The sequence below is a fragment of the Haliotis cracherodii genome, unplaced genomic scaffold (assembly GCF_022045235.1).
Source record: "Haliotis cracherodii isolate W230 unplaced genomic scaffold, xgHalCrac1.p SCAF_4, whole genome shotgun sequence".
Classification (NCBI taxonomy): Eukaryota; Metazoa; Mollusca; class Gastropoda; order Lepetellida; family Haliotidae; genus Haliotis; species Haliotis cracherodii.
Genome location: NW_027266297.1, coordinates 21,564,402 through 21,581,184, shown reverse-complemented (window position 1 = coordinate 21,581,184; position 16,783 = coordinate 21,564,402). Strand labels below are relative to the sequence as shown.

Here is a 16,783-nt window from a genome sequence, read left to right as displayed (position 1 = left end):
CTTCAACATGTAGTGAAACAGTGGTTCAAGATGAGGACAGCGATGGGGAGAACAGGGCCTTCAACATGTGGTGAAACAGTGGTTCAAGGTAAGGACAGCGATGGGGAGAACAAGGACATCGCCATGTAGTGAAACAGTGGTTCAAGATGAGGACAACGATGGGGAGAACAAGGACATCGCCATGTAGTGAGACAGTGGTTCAAGATGAGGACAGCGATGAGGAGAACAGGGCCTTCAACATGTAGTGAAACAGTGGTTCAAGGTGACGGACAGCGATGAGGAGAACAGGGCCTTCAACATGTAGTGAAACAGTGTTTCAAGGTGACGGACAGCGATGAGGAGAACAAGGACATCGACATGTAGTGAAACAGTGGTTCAAGGTGAGGACAGCGATGAGGAGAACAGGGCCTTCAACATGTAGTGAAACAGTGGTTCAAGGTGAGGACAGCGATGAGGAGTACAGGGCCTTCAACATGTAGTGAAACAGTGGTTCAAGGTGAGGACAGCGTTGAAGAGAACAAGGACATCGACATGTAGTGAAACAGTGGTTCAAGGTGACGGACAGCGATGAGGAGAACAGGGCCTTCAACATGTAGTGAAACAGTGGTTCAAGGTGAGGACAGTGATGAGGAGAACAAGGACATCGACGTGTAGTGAAACAGTGGTTCAAGGTGACGGACAGCGATGAGGAGAACAGGGCCTTCAACATGTAGTGAAACAGTGGTTCAAGGTAAGGACAGCGATGGGGAGAACAAGGACATCGCCATGTAGTGAAACAGTGGTTCAAGATGAGGACAACGATGGGGAGAACAAGGACATCGCCATGTAGTGAGACAGTGGTTCAAGATGAGGACAGCGATGAGGAGAACAGGGCCTTCAACATGTAGTGAAACAGTGGTTCAAGGTGACGGACAGCGATGAGGAGAACAGGGCCTTCAACATGTAGTGAAACAGTGGTTCAAGGTGAGGACAACGGTGGGGAGAACAAGGACATCGACATGTAGTGAAACAGTGGTTCAAGGTGACGGACAGCGATGAGGAGAACAGGGCCTTCAACATGTAGTGAAACAGTGGTTCAAGGTGAGGACAACGGTGGGGAGAACAAGGACATCAACATGTAGTGAAACAGTGGTTCAAGGTGACGGACAGCGATGAGGAGAACAGGGCCTTCAACATGTAGTGAAACAGTAGTTCAAGGTGAGGACAACGGTGGGGAGAACAAGGACATCGACATGTAGTGAAACAGTGGTTCAAGGTGACGGACAGCGATGAGGAGAACAGGGCCTTCAACATGTAGTGAAACAGTGGTTCAAGGTGACGGACAGCGATGAGGAGAACAAGGGCATCGACCTGTAGTGAAACAGTGGTTCAAAGTGACGGACAGCGATGAGGAGAACAGGGCCTTCAACATGTAGTGAAACAGTGTTTCAAGGTGACGGACAGCGATGAGGAGAACAAGGGCATCGGCATGTAGTGAAACAGTGGTTCAAGGTGAGGACAGCGATGAGGAGAACAGGGCCTTCAACATGTAGTGAAACAGTGGTTCAAGGTGAGGACAGCGATGAGGAGTACAGGGCCTTCAACATGTAGTGAAACAGTGGTTCAAGGTGAGGACAGCGTTGAAGAGAACAAGGACATCGACATGTAGTGAAACAGTGGTTCAAGGTGACGGACAGCGATGAGGAGAACAGGGCCTTCAACATGTAGTGAAACAGTGGTTCAAGGTGAGGACAGCGATGAGGAGTACAGGGCCTTCAACATGTAGTGAAACAGTGGTTCAAGGTGAGGACAGCGTTGAAGAGAACAAGGACATCGACATGTAGTGAAACAGTGGTTCAAGGTGACGGACAGCGATGAGGAGAACAGGGCCTTCAACATGTAGTGAAACAGTGGTTCAAGGTGAGGACAGTGATGAGGAGAACAAGGACATCGACGTGTAGTGAAACAGTGGTTCAAGGTGACGGACAGCGATGAGGAAAACAGGGCCTTCAACATGTAGTGAAACAGTGGTTCAAGGTAAGGACAGCGATGGGGAGAACAAGGACATCGCCATGTAGTGAAACAGTGGTTCAAGATGAGGACAACGATGGGGAGAACAAGGACATCGCCATGTAGTGAGACAGTGGTTCAAGATGAGGACAGCGATGAGGAGAACAGGGCCTTCAACATGTAGTGAAACAGTGGTTCAAGGTGACGGACAGCGATGAGGAGAACAGGGCCTTCAACATGTAGTGAAACAGTGTTTCAAGGTGACGGACAGCGATGAGGAGAACAAGGACATCGACATGTAGTGAAACAGTGGTTCAAGGTGAGGACAGCGATGAGGAGAACAGGGCCTTCAACATGTAGTGAAACAGTGGTTCAAGGTGAGGACAGCGATGAGGAGTACAGGGCCTTCAACATGTAGTGAAACAGTGGTTCAAGGTGAGGACAGCGTTGAAGAGAACAAGGACATCGACATGTAGTGAAACAGTGGTTCAAGGTGACGGACAGCGATGAGGAGAACAGGGCCTTCAACATGTAGTGAAACAGTGGTTCAAGGTGAGGACAGTGATGAGGAGAACAAGGACATCGACGTGTAGTGAAACAGTGGTTCAAGGTGACGGACAGCGATGAGGAGAACAGGGCCTTCAACATGTAGTGAAACAGTGGTTCAAAGTAAGGACAGCGATGGGGAGAACGAGGACATCGCCATGTAGTGAAACAGTGGTTCAAGATGAGGACAGCGATGAGGAGAACAGGGCCTTCAACATGTAGTGAAACAGTGGTTCAAGGTAAGGACAGCGATGGGGAGAACAAGGACATCGCCATGTAGTGAAACAGTGGTTCAAGATGAGGACAGCGATGAGGAGAACAAGGACATCGACATGTAGTGAAACAGTGGTTGAAAGTGACGGACAGCGATGAGGAGAACAGGGCCTTCAACATGTAGTGAAACAGTGGTTCAAGGTAAGGACAGCGATGGGGAGAACAAGGACATCGCATGTAGTGAAACAGTGGTTCAAGATGAGGACAGCGATGGGAAGAACAAGGACATCGACATGTAGTGAAACAGTGGTTGAAAGTGACGGACAGCGATGAGGAGAACAGGGCCTTCAACATGTAGTGAAACAGTGGTTCAAGGTGACGGACAGCGATGAGGAGAACAACGACATCGACATGTAGTGAAAAAAAATGGTTCAAGGTGACGGACAGCGACGGGGAGAACAGAGCCGTAAACAGATGTGGTGACAACTTCATGCATGCAGGCTAACATTGGTGATAGTGTGATGTTCCGTCGTTGTAAGTACCCAGAGACAAAAGACAGTGGAAAAAACAAAACGTAGACGTTTTATGATACCCCATTGATGATGTGTAATCACCAGCACTAAACCCCCACCATACCTACTGCCAATGCCCTCCCTCTACCTCGTCTATGCAGATGTTGCATGTGGAGATGAGTCAAACTAGGGATTATACGCTGAGAGCGCACATGAGCAGCACGAAGCGTTTAAATAATACTCTAACACCGGTATGTCTCTGGAGGTGGTTGGCTGGTTCTCTGTCATAGAGAAAAAGACGTATACCACCTTTGTGAAATTCATTAGTAGGTTTGTAGCTCTGAACAGCAAATTGCGGAGCCTAAGACGACGGGTCTGTCCGTGGCCCCGATGTCGCTCAGACAATTACAGTCTACTGATCCTAACAACCGATGTTGAGATGTGTTGCCAACATAAATCTCATGTGTCACTACCCTTTTTAATTTAATCTCACACTGAACCCTAGGCTGCTGTAACTAACTTGCCACCCCCTCTCCTACCCCCCTTCTTCCACCACCACAATCGATTTCCTTGCGTCCCCCTTTCTACTACCTGCCAACATCTTATCACCTGAAGGTGACCCTCATCCCGGCCTTTACCTTGCTGAAGTGATGCGTCGTGGGGAAACATGGCGACAGGCAGGGCGGACGTGTTGAGGCTGTTGTCTGTGGTGATCCTTGTAATCAGTGTTGCTGATGGGGCAGATACATTGGGTAAGTCAAACCAAACTGATGAGCCCCTTTCTGATAGATCATATTGTGAAGCTCGATGATAACTCGATTCAAACGTTTTGAAACAGCAGGATACCTTCAGTAGCAAGGTTGCCAGACGTCTGTTTTTGCTATGAAACAGATTGTTGTAATACAAGTCGTATTCATTATACCTGTTTGCCTTTATGTATGTGTATATGTATATGTATATGTATATGTATATGTATATGTATAAGCATGCCAATATATTATAATACCACTAAGTTAGCTGCTCGATGGAACGTGACGTTGCACGGCAGAATTATGTACTGGCATCGTACTGGACAACACATACAGTTCACGTCAAATGTACTGCCGTCAAACCTGTATGTACTATTAACGTGAACAGAGCTTTGGATGGGCTTCTGTTCTACTTAGTCACACGTAGGACACAAGTCTGCTATTGGTCCACAGCAGTGTCTCCGCAATTGATATGGCGTTTACTTCAAATCGTCAACGTCTGAGAATGATCAGTCTCGATTATCTCCCAGATTCTATGGGGCGTAAAAGGCAAATTAATGATGTGAGTTGTATAAATCAGTCACTGAAAAACAGTGATGAAACCAGGTGTTCAGGAAAAGGGTAACTACGTCCTGCTTTATCGGTAGAATCCACCAGTCGTGCAACGGCCGTGCAACAACAGAAGTGGGTGTATGATTTGGTTGGTTTGTTGTTTAACGCCGCACTCAGCAATATTCCAGCTATATGACGGCGGTCTGTAAATAATCGAGTCTGGACCAGACAATCCAGTGACTGACATCATGAGCATCGATCCTTGTAATTGGGATCGATCACATGCATCAACCAAGTCAGCGAGCTTGACCACCCGATCCCGTTGGTCGCCTTTTACGACAAGCGTAGTCGCTTTTTACGGCAAGCATGGGTTGCTGAAGACCTATTCTACCCCGGAATCTTCACGGGTCTAGTGGGTGTATGAAATATAAACCGCATGTAGTAATATTCCACCTATATCACGCGGAGGTGTTACATACACTCGTTAGACATTTCCTGTGCACTATTGGAATAGCTTCACATTCCAATATCATTACCGACTATCTCTCTACTCAGTATATGCTTCTTCTGCGCAGGAGCGTCTCTGAGCCACCAAGGGCAGGTTTTATGCAAAGTTCCCATTTGAGGAATTGAACATGAGTGTTAAGTGTGACGGGTGCCACACCAAACAGAGATTATACAAGCGACCTGGCAATATCTCATCTGGCTAGTTGTTCCACAAGCTATGTGTTTGTACATTGTAGATTTAGAGATACATACCAACAGCACATGGATGCGTATGCATCTTGCATCATAAAACCTACTCAGTTATGTGATAACCTCAACTTAATAGCCCATTCACGGGTCTGCTGATAATGTCTAAAAACAGGTCAGATATCAGGCAGGTTCATCGTGACTGAAGCATTCCCTTCGCATGCACCTTACAGTGACGGAGGTAATCCCTACACATGCTCTTTGTACCTCGTGAAGATCCAGGTTAAAATAGGTCTTCAGCAACCCACGCGTGCCGTAAAAGGCGACTATGCTGGTCGTAAGAGGCGACTAACGGGATCGGGCTGTCAGGCTCGCTGACTTGGTTGATGCATGTCATCGTATCCCTATTGCGTGGATCGATGCTCATGATGCCACTCACTGCATTGTCTGGTCCAGATTGGTTACATACGACCGTAATAAAAATGGAATATTGAGTGCGGCGTTAAACAACAAATATACAAACAGAAAATGCTACTTGTAGAGTGATCCCTGAACAAATAGACACCTTCACATTGCAGTGACAGATCATACCCCACACACATACACCTTGCAGTGATAAAGATGATCCCTTTATACATAAACCTTGCAATGACAGAGAATCTGTGAGACGTGCGTGATCCCTACAGCTTGCAATGACAGTCTTGAACACCACAGACATACACACTTGCGGTGGCAGAGGTGGTCCCGAAAGGTTGTGTCGATGTTATTGAAGTGACAGAGATTGTCCCAACACATATGCGCCTTGTAGTGACAGAGATGATACCTACACACGTGCGCTTTACAGTGACTGAGGATCCCTACAAACGTGCGCCGTACAGTGACAGAGATGATCCCTACACTCACACATGCACCTTACAGAGGCAGAGCGGTTCCATACACACGTGCAAATTACTTAGAGTGACAGAGATGAGGTGTTTGAAAGGCATTTAGAAGTGATACACATGAGGAAAAGAATTTATTGATGTCAACTTCTTTATGTGAGGAACACAACGTTTCGGAGTATATATATGCTTACTCCTTCATCAGGTGAATGAATGTCATGAGGCAGAGAGCATATACATGTACATGTATGGACAACACAATTAATATAATAACAAAAGGTGGGAAATAACCAAGGGTAGAAACAAACAACAGCCAACAGATGATTGGCGCTAATAGGTGATTAGCTATAGACAATGGAAGCCAACACTTTACAGTAATTGGTGCTGTAACAGAGATGATCTCTCCACACATGCGCCATTACAATGACAAAGAGGATCCCTACACATGTGCGCCTTACAGTGACAAAGGTGTTCACTACACACATGTACCTTGCTGTGAAAGAGATGATCACTACACTCGTGACAGAGATGATCCCTACACAAGTGCACCTTGCACACATGCACCTTGCAGAGACAGAGGTGATCCCTACACACGTGCACCTTGCAGAGACAGAGGTGATCCCTGCACACGTGCACCTTGCAGAGACAGAGGTGATCCCTACACACGTGCACCTTGCAGAGACAGAGGTGATCCCTACACACGTGCACCTTGCAGAGACAGAGGTGTACCCTACACACGTGCACCTTGCAGAGGTGTTAACTACACACGTTCATCTTGCAGAGACTGAGTTGTACCCTACACACGTGCACCTTGCAGTGACTGAGGTGTTCACTACACACATGCACCTTTAGAGACAGAGGTGTACCCTACAAACGTGCACCTTGCAGTGACTGAGGCGTTCACTACACACATGCGCCTTTCAGAGACAGAGGTGTTCCCTACACACGTGTACCTTGCATTGACTGAGGTGTTCACTACACACATGCACCTTTAGAGACAGAGGTGTACCCTACACACGTGCACCTTGCATTGATTGAGGTGTTCACTACACACATGCACCTTTCAGAGACAGAGGTGTTCCCTACACACATGCACCTTGCATTGACTGAGGTGTTCACTACATACGTGTACCTTTCAGAGACAGAGGTGTTCCCTACACACGTGCACCTTGCATTGACTGAGGTGTTCCCTACACACGTGCACCTGTCAGTAGCAGATATGATCCCCATACAGGTGCATTTTAAAGTGACGGGGGTCATTGTTGGATTACCTCCCTTTGTTGGAGTGGTAATCCGGGGAATTGTTTTGAATATATATGTATATGATCTAACCAAAGGATAACCAAACAGTGTGAACATGCCAATCGTGCATTAGGAAAGATCGTAAGTGAAAATGGGCATCACTATCGAACTATGGAGAGCGCTTTTAGAAAAATCCAGACAGCCTTGGGCAATGGAAGACGCCATGTTGGATCGTACACATCATTCACGATTTGCTCGGACACCACAGGACTGAAGTACAGATTGGTGAGCACTGTACTTATTGTTGTGAGTATTGCTGTGCTTAGCACGACTTTCCCCGGGAAGATATCAACTTTGACAACTTTGAAAAGGTAAACTGAGACAACGGGTCTTAATGACTCTTTAAAGACAATCAGGTCAGATATAGAAGACCTGAAATCAGATTTTAAGCGGTTTTACATAGATGATGTTGCATCAAGGCTAAGCAAACTAGAAGAAAGACCAGGTGACGAAACTGTTTCCTGTGACAGACTAGAAGAGACTGAGCATGGAATTGTAAAACAGGAACAATATAGCATGAAACATAATGTGGTTATCTGCGGTCTGTCTTAGAATGTGAATGAAAGTATAGCAGAATGTAAACGAATTGTTAGTGATATTTTGAACATACATGCTAAAGCAGACGACGTACCTTTGACTATGTACTCCTTAGCCACAACACAGAGAACATGTCATTAGGAAAATCGTTCACCTTGACCCATTTATTTATGGTGAGGACAAAAGTTGGGCTTTTCCTGAACATTTGACAATTGATTTGACACTCCTGAACATGATTTAAATGACAATGCTTTTACCAACGGAAGTGATGCATAGTGATGCAAGTGATGAGTCATAATGCAGACATAGCTGAAGATATGTTAGAGTCTAAGGAGGAATTATTCATATTTATATTTGGGGAAATAAAATGTAATAAATGTAATAAATCCTGCGGCATTGATTATGTAATCCCAGATATTTTTATAAGCTGCACAAAACATTTTTGTACCATATATGGAACTTGTATCTAATATACTGTTCAGACAGGCTACTTTCCAGCTTCATGGTGTACTTGAGTAAATATTCCATTGCATAAAAGGTGATACTCACTCGCCGAATAGTTAGAGAGGAATTACATTTAGTGTGTTTAGTAAGGTGTACACAGCAGTGCTAAACAATAGATTAGCTTATTGGTCCAACACTTGTGATAATATTGTGGAATCACAAGCAGCGTTTCGCAAAGGCTATAGCCCTATTGATAATTGATACTATTTTTATTTTACAAGTAGTCGTCCAAAGTTACATGTCTAAAAAAAAGAAGAAAAGATGTATGCAGCTTTTGTTGACTTTAAGAAAGCATCTAACCTAGTATATAGACCTAAATTATGGAACATGTTAATAACTTATGGAATATCTTTAAAATTTATCCAAGCTTTACAATCTATATACAACTGTGTAAAAGCCTGACTAATGACACTACTTCCCATGCTTTTGAGTATTCTATGGGACTAAGACAAGGCTGTGTTTTAAGTCCGTTCTTGTTCAATTTTTTTATATAAATGAATTTGCAATTGAAGCAGAGGCCACGTACTGCGGACCAGGTATCCAGTTCCACCCAGAACAGTTGTTTGCAGACGATGTTAACTTGATTTCTGATACACTGTATGGGCTACATAGAAGCATCGATGCTTTAAAATCTTTTTGTAATAATTACCATTTGTGTGTTAATTTGGATACGACCAAGGGCAGTGTTTTTAAGAATGAGGAATTTTATCTAAGCATAAGAAATAGAAGTACGATGGACAACCCCTTGTTTGTGGCCAAACATGTAAAAGATGCTTCATTGCAAACTGAGAAGATTCTATGCGGTGTCTTTAAATGTTGGAGCGGTCAGGTAGCCTTGTGGTTAAAGCGTTTGCTCGCCACGCTGAAAACCCTGGTTCGATTCCCGACATGGGTACAATGTGTGAAGCCCATTTCTGGTGTCCCCCACCGTGATATCGCTGGAATATTGCTAAAAGCGGCGTAAAATCGAACTCAACTCTTTAAATGTTTGTCAATAACCATTTACATTTCATTTATTTTTCAAAAGATTAGACACAAAGATAAGTCAAATTTTACTTTATGGGCAGAAATATTTGGTGTTAATCGTGACTAATTTGAAGAAATTGAAACTGTACATGTATTTGCCTGTCAACGCTTCCTGTGAGTAAAATCTACATCTGCCAGTCATGTTGAATGTTGAATGTTGAAGAAACCCACTATATATTTATGCCTGTATAAGCCTTGTAAAATATTGGCGTAAACTTGTGTATATGCCTGACTCAAGGTGTGTTAGAAAATCCTATAGTGTGTTACTTAATGCTGCGCTCAATGGTAAAACAAACTGGACCTCAAAGGTTAGACAGATAGTATTATGTTCAGTATTTGGCTATTTATGGGAACAACAGGCAGTTTGAAACGTATCAAGTTTTTTGTCAGAACTATTTCAAAGATTGAAACCATCATGCAATCAGGATGGAACAGATTAGTTGCAGTTCTCATCGCCTAAAAATTGAAGCAGGAAGATTTACTGCAGAAAAGAAAAAAGAAGATAGAAGACGAATATAATATTGTTTTGATGTGTAAAACATATGATGATCTTCGAGCCCAATTAATAGCACCAACATATTATACCTATGCTACTAGACACGGGTTTAATATATTAATGTCGTCCACTGACGAATACACCATCAAAAGCCTATCGTTGTACATAAATAAAGCAATATACGTGTAAACAAACTGGCACCCTGAGTCTCCGACTACCTGTATTATCATGGCCCACAATACTGAATTAATTTAATTGAATGTCCTTGTGCTTATGAAAACCATGTGAGGCATTTCAGATACGTTCAAGTGCCCGGAGGGCTGGATGCTGCAAATTCAGTCTTGCTACAAGTGGGGCACCAGCCAGATGACGTTCTCTGATGCCCAGGATCAATGTCGTCAGTCGGGGGCGACAGTCAGAGTCATCACGAACAAGGAGGAGAACCAACTCTTCACAGGTATAAATTAACCTGCCTAGGACAGAACTCAGCGATCAGTGTCAACAAGAGTGGAAATAAATACTAACTGCTTTATAAGCCCGGAATTTGTTAATCCTCAACAATATGTAATAATATTGCCGACCAATACTGATTGACAAGGTTCTGACGAGGATGTACTCATGCAGACATTATGTCTCGGTCTCTGACAGGATAATATAACCATTAGAGTAGGAGTTTTGTTGAAACGTAGAGTATACCCATTTAATAAGTTTTAACATGTGGTGAAACTGCTATTTTGGGGCAAGGCTGTCTTTCATCGCAAGTTAAACACAGCAAGAGTAACGAGTCGTTATTGAAAATGTTACTTTCTATAGTTCTTGGTCTAGTTCTATTAAACCGTCAACGCCTGAGAATAATCAGTCTCGATTAACTCCGAAGCAGATACTGTTTGGCGTAGGAGGCAAAATAGCATTGAAGAGTATATCAATAGGTCACTGATAATCAGTGATGACACCAGGCCAGGTTCTTGTCTGCTGCTTCTTCCAAGACGTTGTCATATGTTACAGTGTCCAGCAGTGGAGACACTTACTGGCTCGGGATACAATGGACCAACCAGAAATGGGGGTATCAGACAAACGGAACAACCACAGTAAGTGTATGTAATACGTCAATATAGCCACACCCATATTCCAGGAGATGGTATGCATATTATTTTACAATGTATGTATATATTTACAGGACCTTACGTACACAGCATTCGCCAGTTCTAGCAACACCTACAACAGGTATAATTGTGCAGTATGGCAATCTACAACGAGGGTGTGGTCGGCAGAGTCTTGCACTAGCAAGCATCTGTTCATCTGTCAGAAACCTGCAGGTGAGTTGGCGGACTTAGTTTGTCATTTGATACCACGGACAATATTGTATTAAAAATACTTAACGATAGCTAATTCGAACTGTAAAAACTGAGAGGACGCAGAAAGAATCATCTTGCGAATAATCTCGAACGGCGCGATGTCGTCACACATAATAATAAAGGGAATTCAACCAAATATGTATCTACATACAAGGAGTACGACAAACATTGTTCGCTAAAACAGCCAAATAACATTATGTTATCAAATGAATGTCATTCAGATGTCCACTTTCGTATTCAAAACCAAATTGTATTCTAGACTGTGTCCCTGGTCGTTTTGGAGAGAACTGTACCAACCAGTGTCACTGCAGAGCGGATGTCTGCAACTCCACTTCCGGTATCTGCAAATATGGCTGCCAGATAGGCTGGACTGGGAAATCTTGTGATACTGGTGTGTTCAGCTGAATATCGTTTTGATTTCTCCGGGAAGATAAAGAGGCTACAGTTAATAGTGGATACATGAGGACCTTCAGTTGCGTCACTTTTACTTGTTAAAATGCATGTTCAGAATAGCCAGTAATTTAATTTCATCAACTTCAAGAACAAAGGCGTGACGCTTTCATAAAGGTTTAAATGTTGGGTATGTTTCATTCTTGCTCGTCAGTGTTCTTTATGATGATGTGAGACTATTCGTGTTTATGTTATACAACGTGATAATTCAAAGTATGGAATACAAGCGTTTCCGAAAAACGATGTATGAACTGTATCATTTCAGAAAAACAGAAAGCCGAGGGTACGTAAATTCTTTTAGCTTGATAAGCCCCATGTGGAGACATAATGATTATTTGAAACATTATGAAAACAAATTGTATAATAAGCGTTATCTAGTGTTAACGTTGTGGTATTTGCCAGTAAACGACTGAGGCTTTTTTTGTAGACGCGGCTCGATTACATCATGTATTTTAATGATATGCAATAATGTATGTTTCAGCCAAGTTCTACTGCTTCAAGATCCAAGCACGTAATGTGATGATGTTTCGTGTAGATCAAAGGGGGACGGTCTACCGGGATGTGTCTGCCATAGATGAGTATGGGGACACTGTTGACACTTGTAGCCGAACCGTGTATGACCACTTCGAGCCTGGAGGAACGGGGACGCTGAAGGTGACGCAAACTGCCAACAACAGTTTCACGCCTAATTGTGGAGGAAACGAGGTACATTAATCGGCTTGATCGGCCAACGTGGGAAACATTTTGTTATGAAATGAGTAATTGGCATTACTCTTTGTCTGTTACAGTATTAGTGAGTGAGTGAGTAAGTATGGTTTAACGCTGATTTTAGCAATATTCTAGCAATATCACGGCAGGGGACACCAGAAATAGGCTTCACACATTGTACCCATCAGGGGAATCGAACCCGGGTGTTCGGCGTGACGAGCGAACGCTTTAACCACTAGGCTACCCGACCGCCCCTGTTACACTATGGCAGTGCTATAATGCCAAGTAGAATTCTTGGTAAAACTGCCAAACATGCCAGCCATTAATCTTGATATTCTTGTTATGGTTTGATTTTTAGCACGTGTAATTATGTTCAGATCCTAAACATGTTTCGATTACACTATTTTATTGGGCAAGGCGCATGTTTGGAATTGTGTTTTAGGATCTGAACCTATTTTGTACAGTGTATGGCGCTACATATGGTGTCATCACTGATTTTCATATGTCCATTCATAGACTTTTTACAGCCATTTTGTCTTTTACGTCAATTGGAATGTTTCAGCGGATAATCGCGACTAGCGTTGATGTTTTATTTGCTGCTTATATGTTAGTGTTGTTAATTGATCTGTTTGAGGGCTGCGTATAAAGCCCAGTATTCATTTCCATATAGTAACTCATTGTAGGATCATTGAAGGTTTCTTCGTAACAGTTGACTATTGTTGCGCATTTAGAAGCTTTATTTTCATTTGGTCCATTTGTATTTTCAAAGGAATCGAGGGGATTTTATGTAAATGATGACAAAGGAACATCAACAACCTTGACCAAATACACTCAAATACACACTTAACGTTTATGTTGTAGGTGTCGAATGAGGTTCACTCCTGGAAGTTCAGATTCAGGGAGTACCCAAACACCTCCTCCGCCTACGACATCATGTTTGAGGTGAAGTGCGACTTTACTAACGCCAACTCCTTGGAGATTTCTACCACATCCAACACTGACAAGTACGTGCATGTGTACTAAGATCATCAGTAACATACTAGCATAAAGGCTGAGAAATAATTAAACAATATTTTGAAAAACAAATTGTGAAAGGAGGACTAGTATGAAGCAAGATAGATAGCAGGCCGAGGAAATCTGATTCAAGACGTGCAAACAGCAGTGTGTCTTTCCTTAAAGCTTAAACTCCATGCTGTATATAGTCTAATTTTATCGAAATAATGACACAGTTTTATAAAGGAACACTGTGTATAATACTAGACTTAGACTACGCTGAAAATGTTCATCAGACCGCGAAGCATGAGTTGTAGTCACCTCTGCCCGCATATTATATTTGTTTTGATTTTCATATTTACACGTTCGAACACCTCTCTCTCTCTCTCTCTCTCTCTCTCTCTCTCTCTCTCTCTCTCTCTCTCTCTCTCTCTCTCTCTCTCTCTCTCTCTCTCTCCTCTCTCTCTCACGCTCTCGCTCTCTCTCCTCGTCACGATATAGCTGAAATATTGCCGATGTGACGTAAAGCATTAACTCACTCACTCTCTCTCTCTCTCTCTCTCTCTCTCTCTCTCTCTCTCTCTCTCTCTCTCTCTCTCACTCTCTCTTCAAACACCGTTCTGTCGAAATATGATGTGTCGAACTTACAGTTGTCTTGAAGTAAAAAGTATGGTCTCTGCGTATTCATACTTTATCCCTCATTTCCTGTTGTGTCCAATCCCGGATAACTCGAAGTAGTTACGTAGGTCTCTGAAATGTCGACACAACGATGGTTCACTTACATGTAAAGCATCACCACAGCGAAAACATGATTTTACATTCAATTTTACATATATCGCTATAAAAATGGCAAATATATTTGCCTCCTAAACTCTTTTTTTTCAATTTAGCTCTACTTCCAGAATCGAATGCCTTCTAAAACTCAACAAAGTCTACATATAACTTGTGTTTGCTGTAGGATAAATATCTCTCAATGTCTGGATACAAAGTGAATATGTGGTTACACTTCAAGTAGTCCTTTTTAAATCCCGCTTGTGTTTCAGGGGTCACATCTCTCATGTTTTACCCCTGTGTTAATCTATTAATGATAAAATTAAATGTTGTACCAAGAATACTCGTGAGAGATTTATACCCCGGAAATAGTCAAGATTGTTTACATTTTCATTCTTAAATACTGGAATAAAATAATATTTCGACAGAAGGAAAACTGACAAATTGGTAATGCTGTAATATACGACACCCATCTCCAACATACATTGACAAGTTTGTATCAATGAGAAAATCAATGCGCACACAAATAGTAAAAGTAAATTATATTGCGTGCATGTATTTTCTTTTACAAGACCTGCCAACAAGTCAACATCACTCACTGAGAGCACGTTGTCCGTGAGTCTGGACATCATCGACCCTGTCAATAACCTCTCTGTAACCACAGCAAAATTGGGCCAGCAAGTCCGTCTCCAGCTGAAGCTGAACAACGTCGAGGGTATGCTTAGAACAGACATTGGCTGTTAGAATTATCAGAGAATTCAGCAATTCCATATCAGTGTTACTTGCTCGAGGCCGTTTTATCCTCTCTCGTTTTGACCGGAAACTGGCAAATATATCGGAACAAATAGAAACACGTTTCTCTTCACCGATAGATCATATCACAAGCGGAAAGACCGTATTTACTAAAAGTGTCAGTTTCAGCTCCAACCGTGTTGGTTTCAGAGTTCGGCGTGAGCGCTATCTCTCCATTCAACTGCTCCGTCGGGACACTGGACCAAAGACACGAGGTCTTCTTTACTGACGAACACGGGTACGTTGACACGTGGTACATCAGAATCTGTGCTGTCTGATTGTCTACTGCGCTTTCGTATCAAAATGAGGGAAAGTAAAGTGAAGCGTATGTATATATGTGATGATAATAAGAAAAATCATCATCATGATAGTAATAATATCCAGGCCAACAAACCTCATCTGTCCTTTTTGATAAATCCAATATAATCATACATATCATTGAATTTTCTGTCCCCTTTGTCAGTAATGTGATTGACAAGATTCAGGAAAAACATGGCAAACATGCAGACCTCGCTTTAGAAAAGTCATGCTTGAATCCCAAGTACCAAATTGTCCGACTCCCCATTGTTTTTGGTGCCTTAGGTTTGTTACCTCCCAAATCTGTTGACTGACATTGGGAGAGTACCCGGGTTTGCTACCAGGAATACAGCCCTTCTGACAATCTGGGTAATGCAGAAGGCTGCAGTGTTGGGGAGTCTTCATATTCTCCGAAAAGTTCTGGGTGGGTTTGACTAGGCAGCGCTTCCTGGGAGAAGTCCCAATCGCTATCAGGGCCGTGTGTAGAGGGGGCAAGGACTCTGAGCTGATGATGAGCCTAACCAGCCTGACTGTACCAGGATCACCCAAACCCTCTTTGATGCATTTTTTATTTTTATTTTGTTTCAAATGACAACTTATTTAAACTTCTGACACCGAATCCAGATGTTCTCCCAGCGATGCCCAAATTCTCTTCCTGAATAACGACGTCACAAGATGGCGCAGCGAGATGTTCGAAACATTCTCTTTTCCCGGTTATGATAAACTGTTCTTCCGGTGCCAGTACCACGTGTGCTTCACAGAGCAACAGCATTACTGCAGGGATGTAAGTACAGTGGACATTTAAACTGAAAAAAACCGTTACATTAGTTATGGAAAGTGTGATAATTTGCCACATACTTGAACTGCATACTTATTGCACATATTTAGTTGTTATTTCTCCATGAAAGTCGTAGATTATATTTAAAGGCAGCTTCTAAGGTTCGATCGGTTTTACACTTTACACTGTTCATAAAATTATAATCAAGTGGTAACTGTATTCGCACAAAACAATATCTGATGACAAATCATGTATTTTGCGGGGACAGAGTTGCGTCCCTTAGACACGCCAGAAACCTATGATTGTGGGTTCGAATCCCGGTTCGCCCCGATTATGTTTCTAGGTTTGTCAGCACCATACCTGTGCTCGTGGGTTTCACTGAAGTGGTAAACGTCTGAGACTTGCATCACCTCAGGCTTTCCTCCCACATTTAGCTGACACGCCGTGATATAACTGGAATAATGTTAAAAGCGGCGTTAAACCCAACTTACTCACTCACTCACTCATGTATTTTGCCTGCAAGAGATGTGTAGTCTCTCCAAGACGGGTAACACCAGACAGCCCCGCAAGAGGAGTTTAATCTTCAATCACCTGGATGAAGAGATATCGGCAAAGCTGACAACCTTGAAACTTGTGTAA

The 16,783-nt window shown here is 42.9% G+C and overlaps 1 protein-coding gene across 1 annotated transcript; it reads left to right on the top strand.

Moving 5' to 3' along the window:
• The first annotated feature begins 3,927 nt into the window (after positions 1-3,927).
• LOC139480270 (uncharacterized) lies at positions 3,928-16,783 on the top strand. Its single transcript, XM_071263322.1, has 12 exons — positions 3,928-4,012; positions 10,299-10,457; positions 11,006-11,088; positions 11,178-11,316; positions 11,615-11,746; positions 12,071-12,088; positions 12,287-12,510; positions 13,375-13,517; positions 14,850-14,992; positions 15,220-15,307; positions 15,991-16,150; positions 16,670-16,783. Exons 1-12 carry the CDS (start codon positions 3,928-3,930, stop codon positions 16,781-16,783), a joined length of 1,488 nt encoding a protein of 495 aa, XP_071119423.1.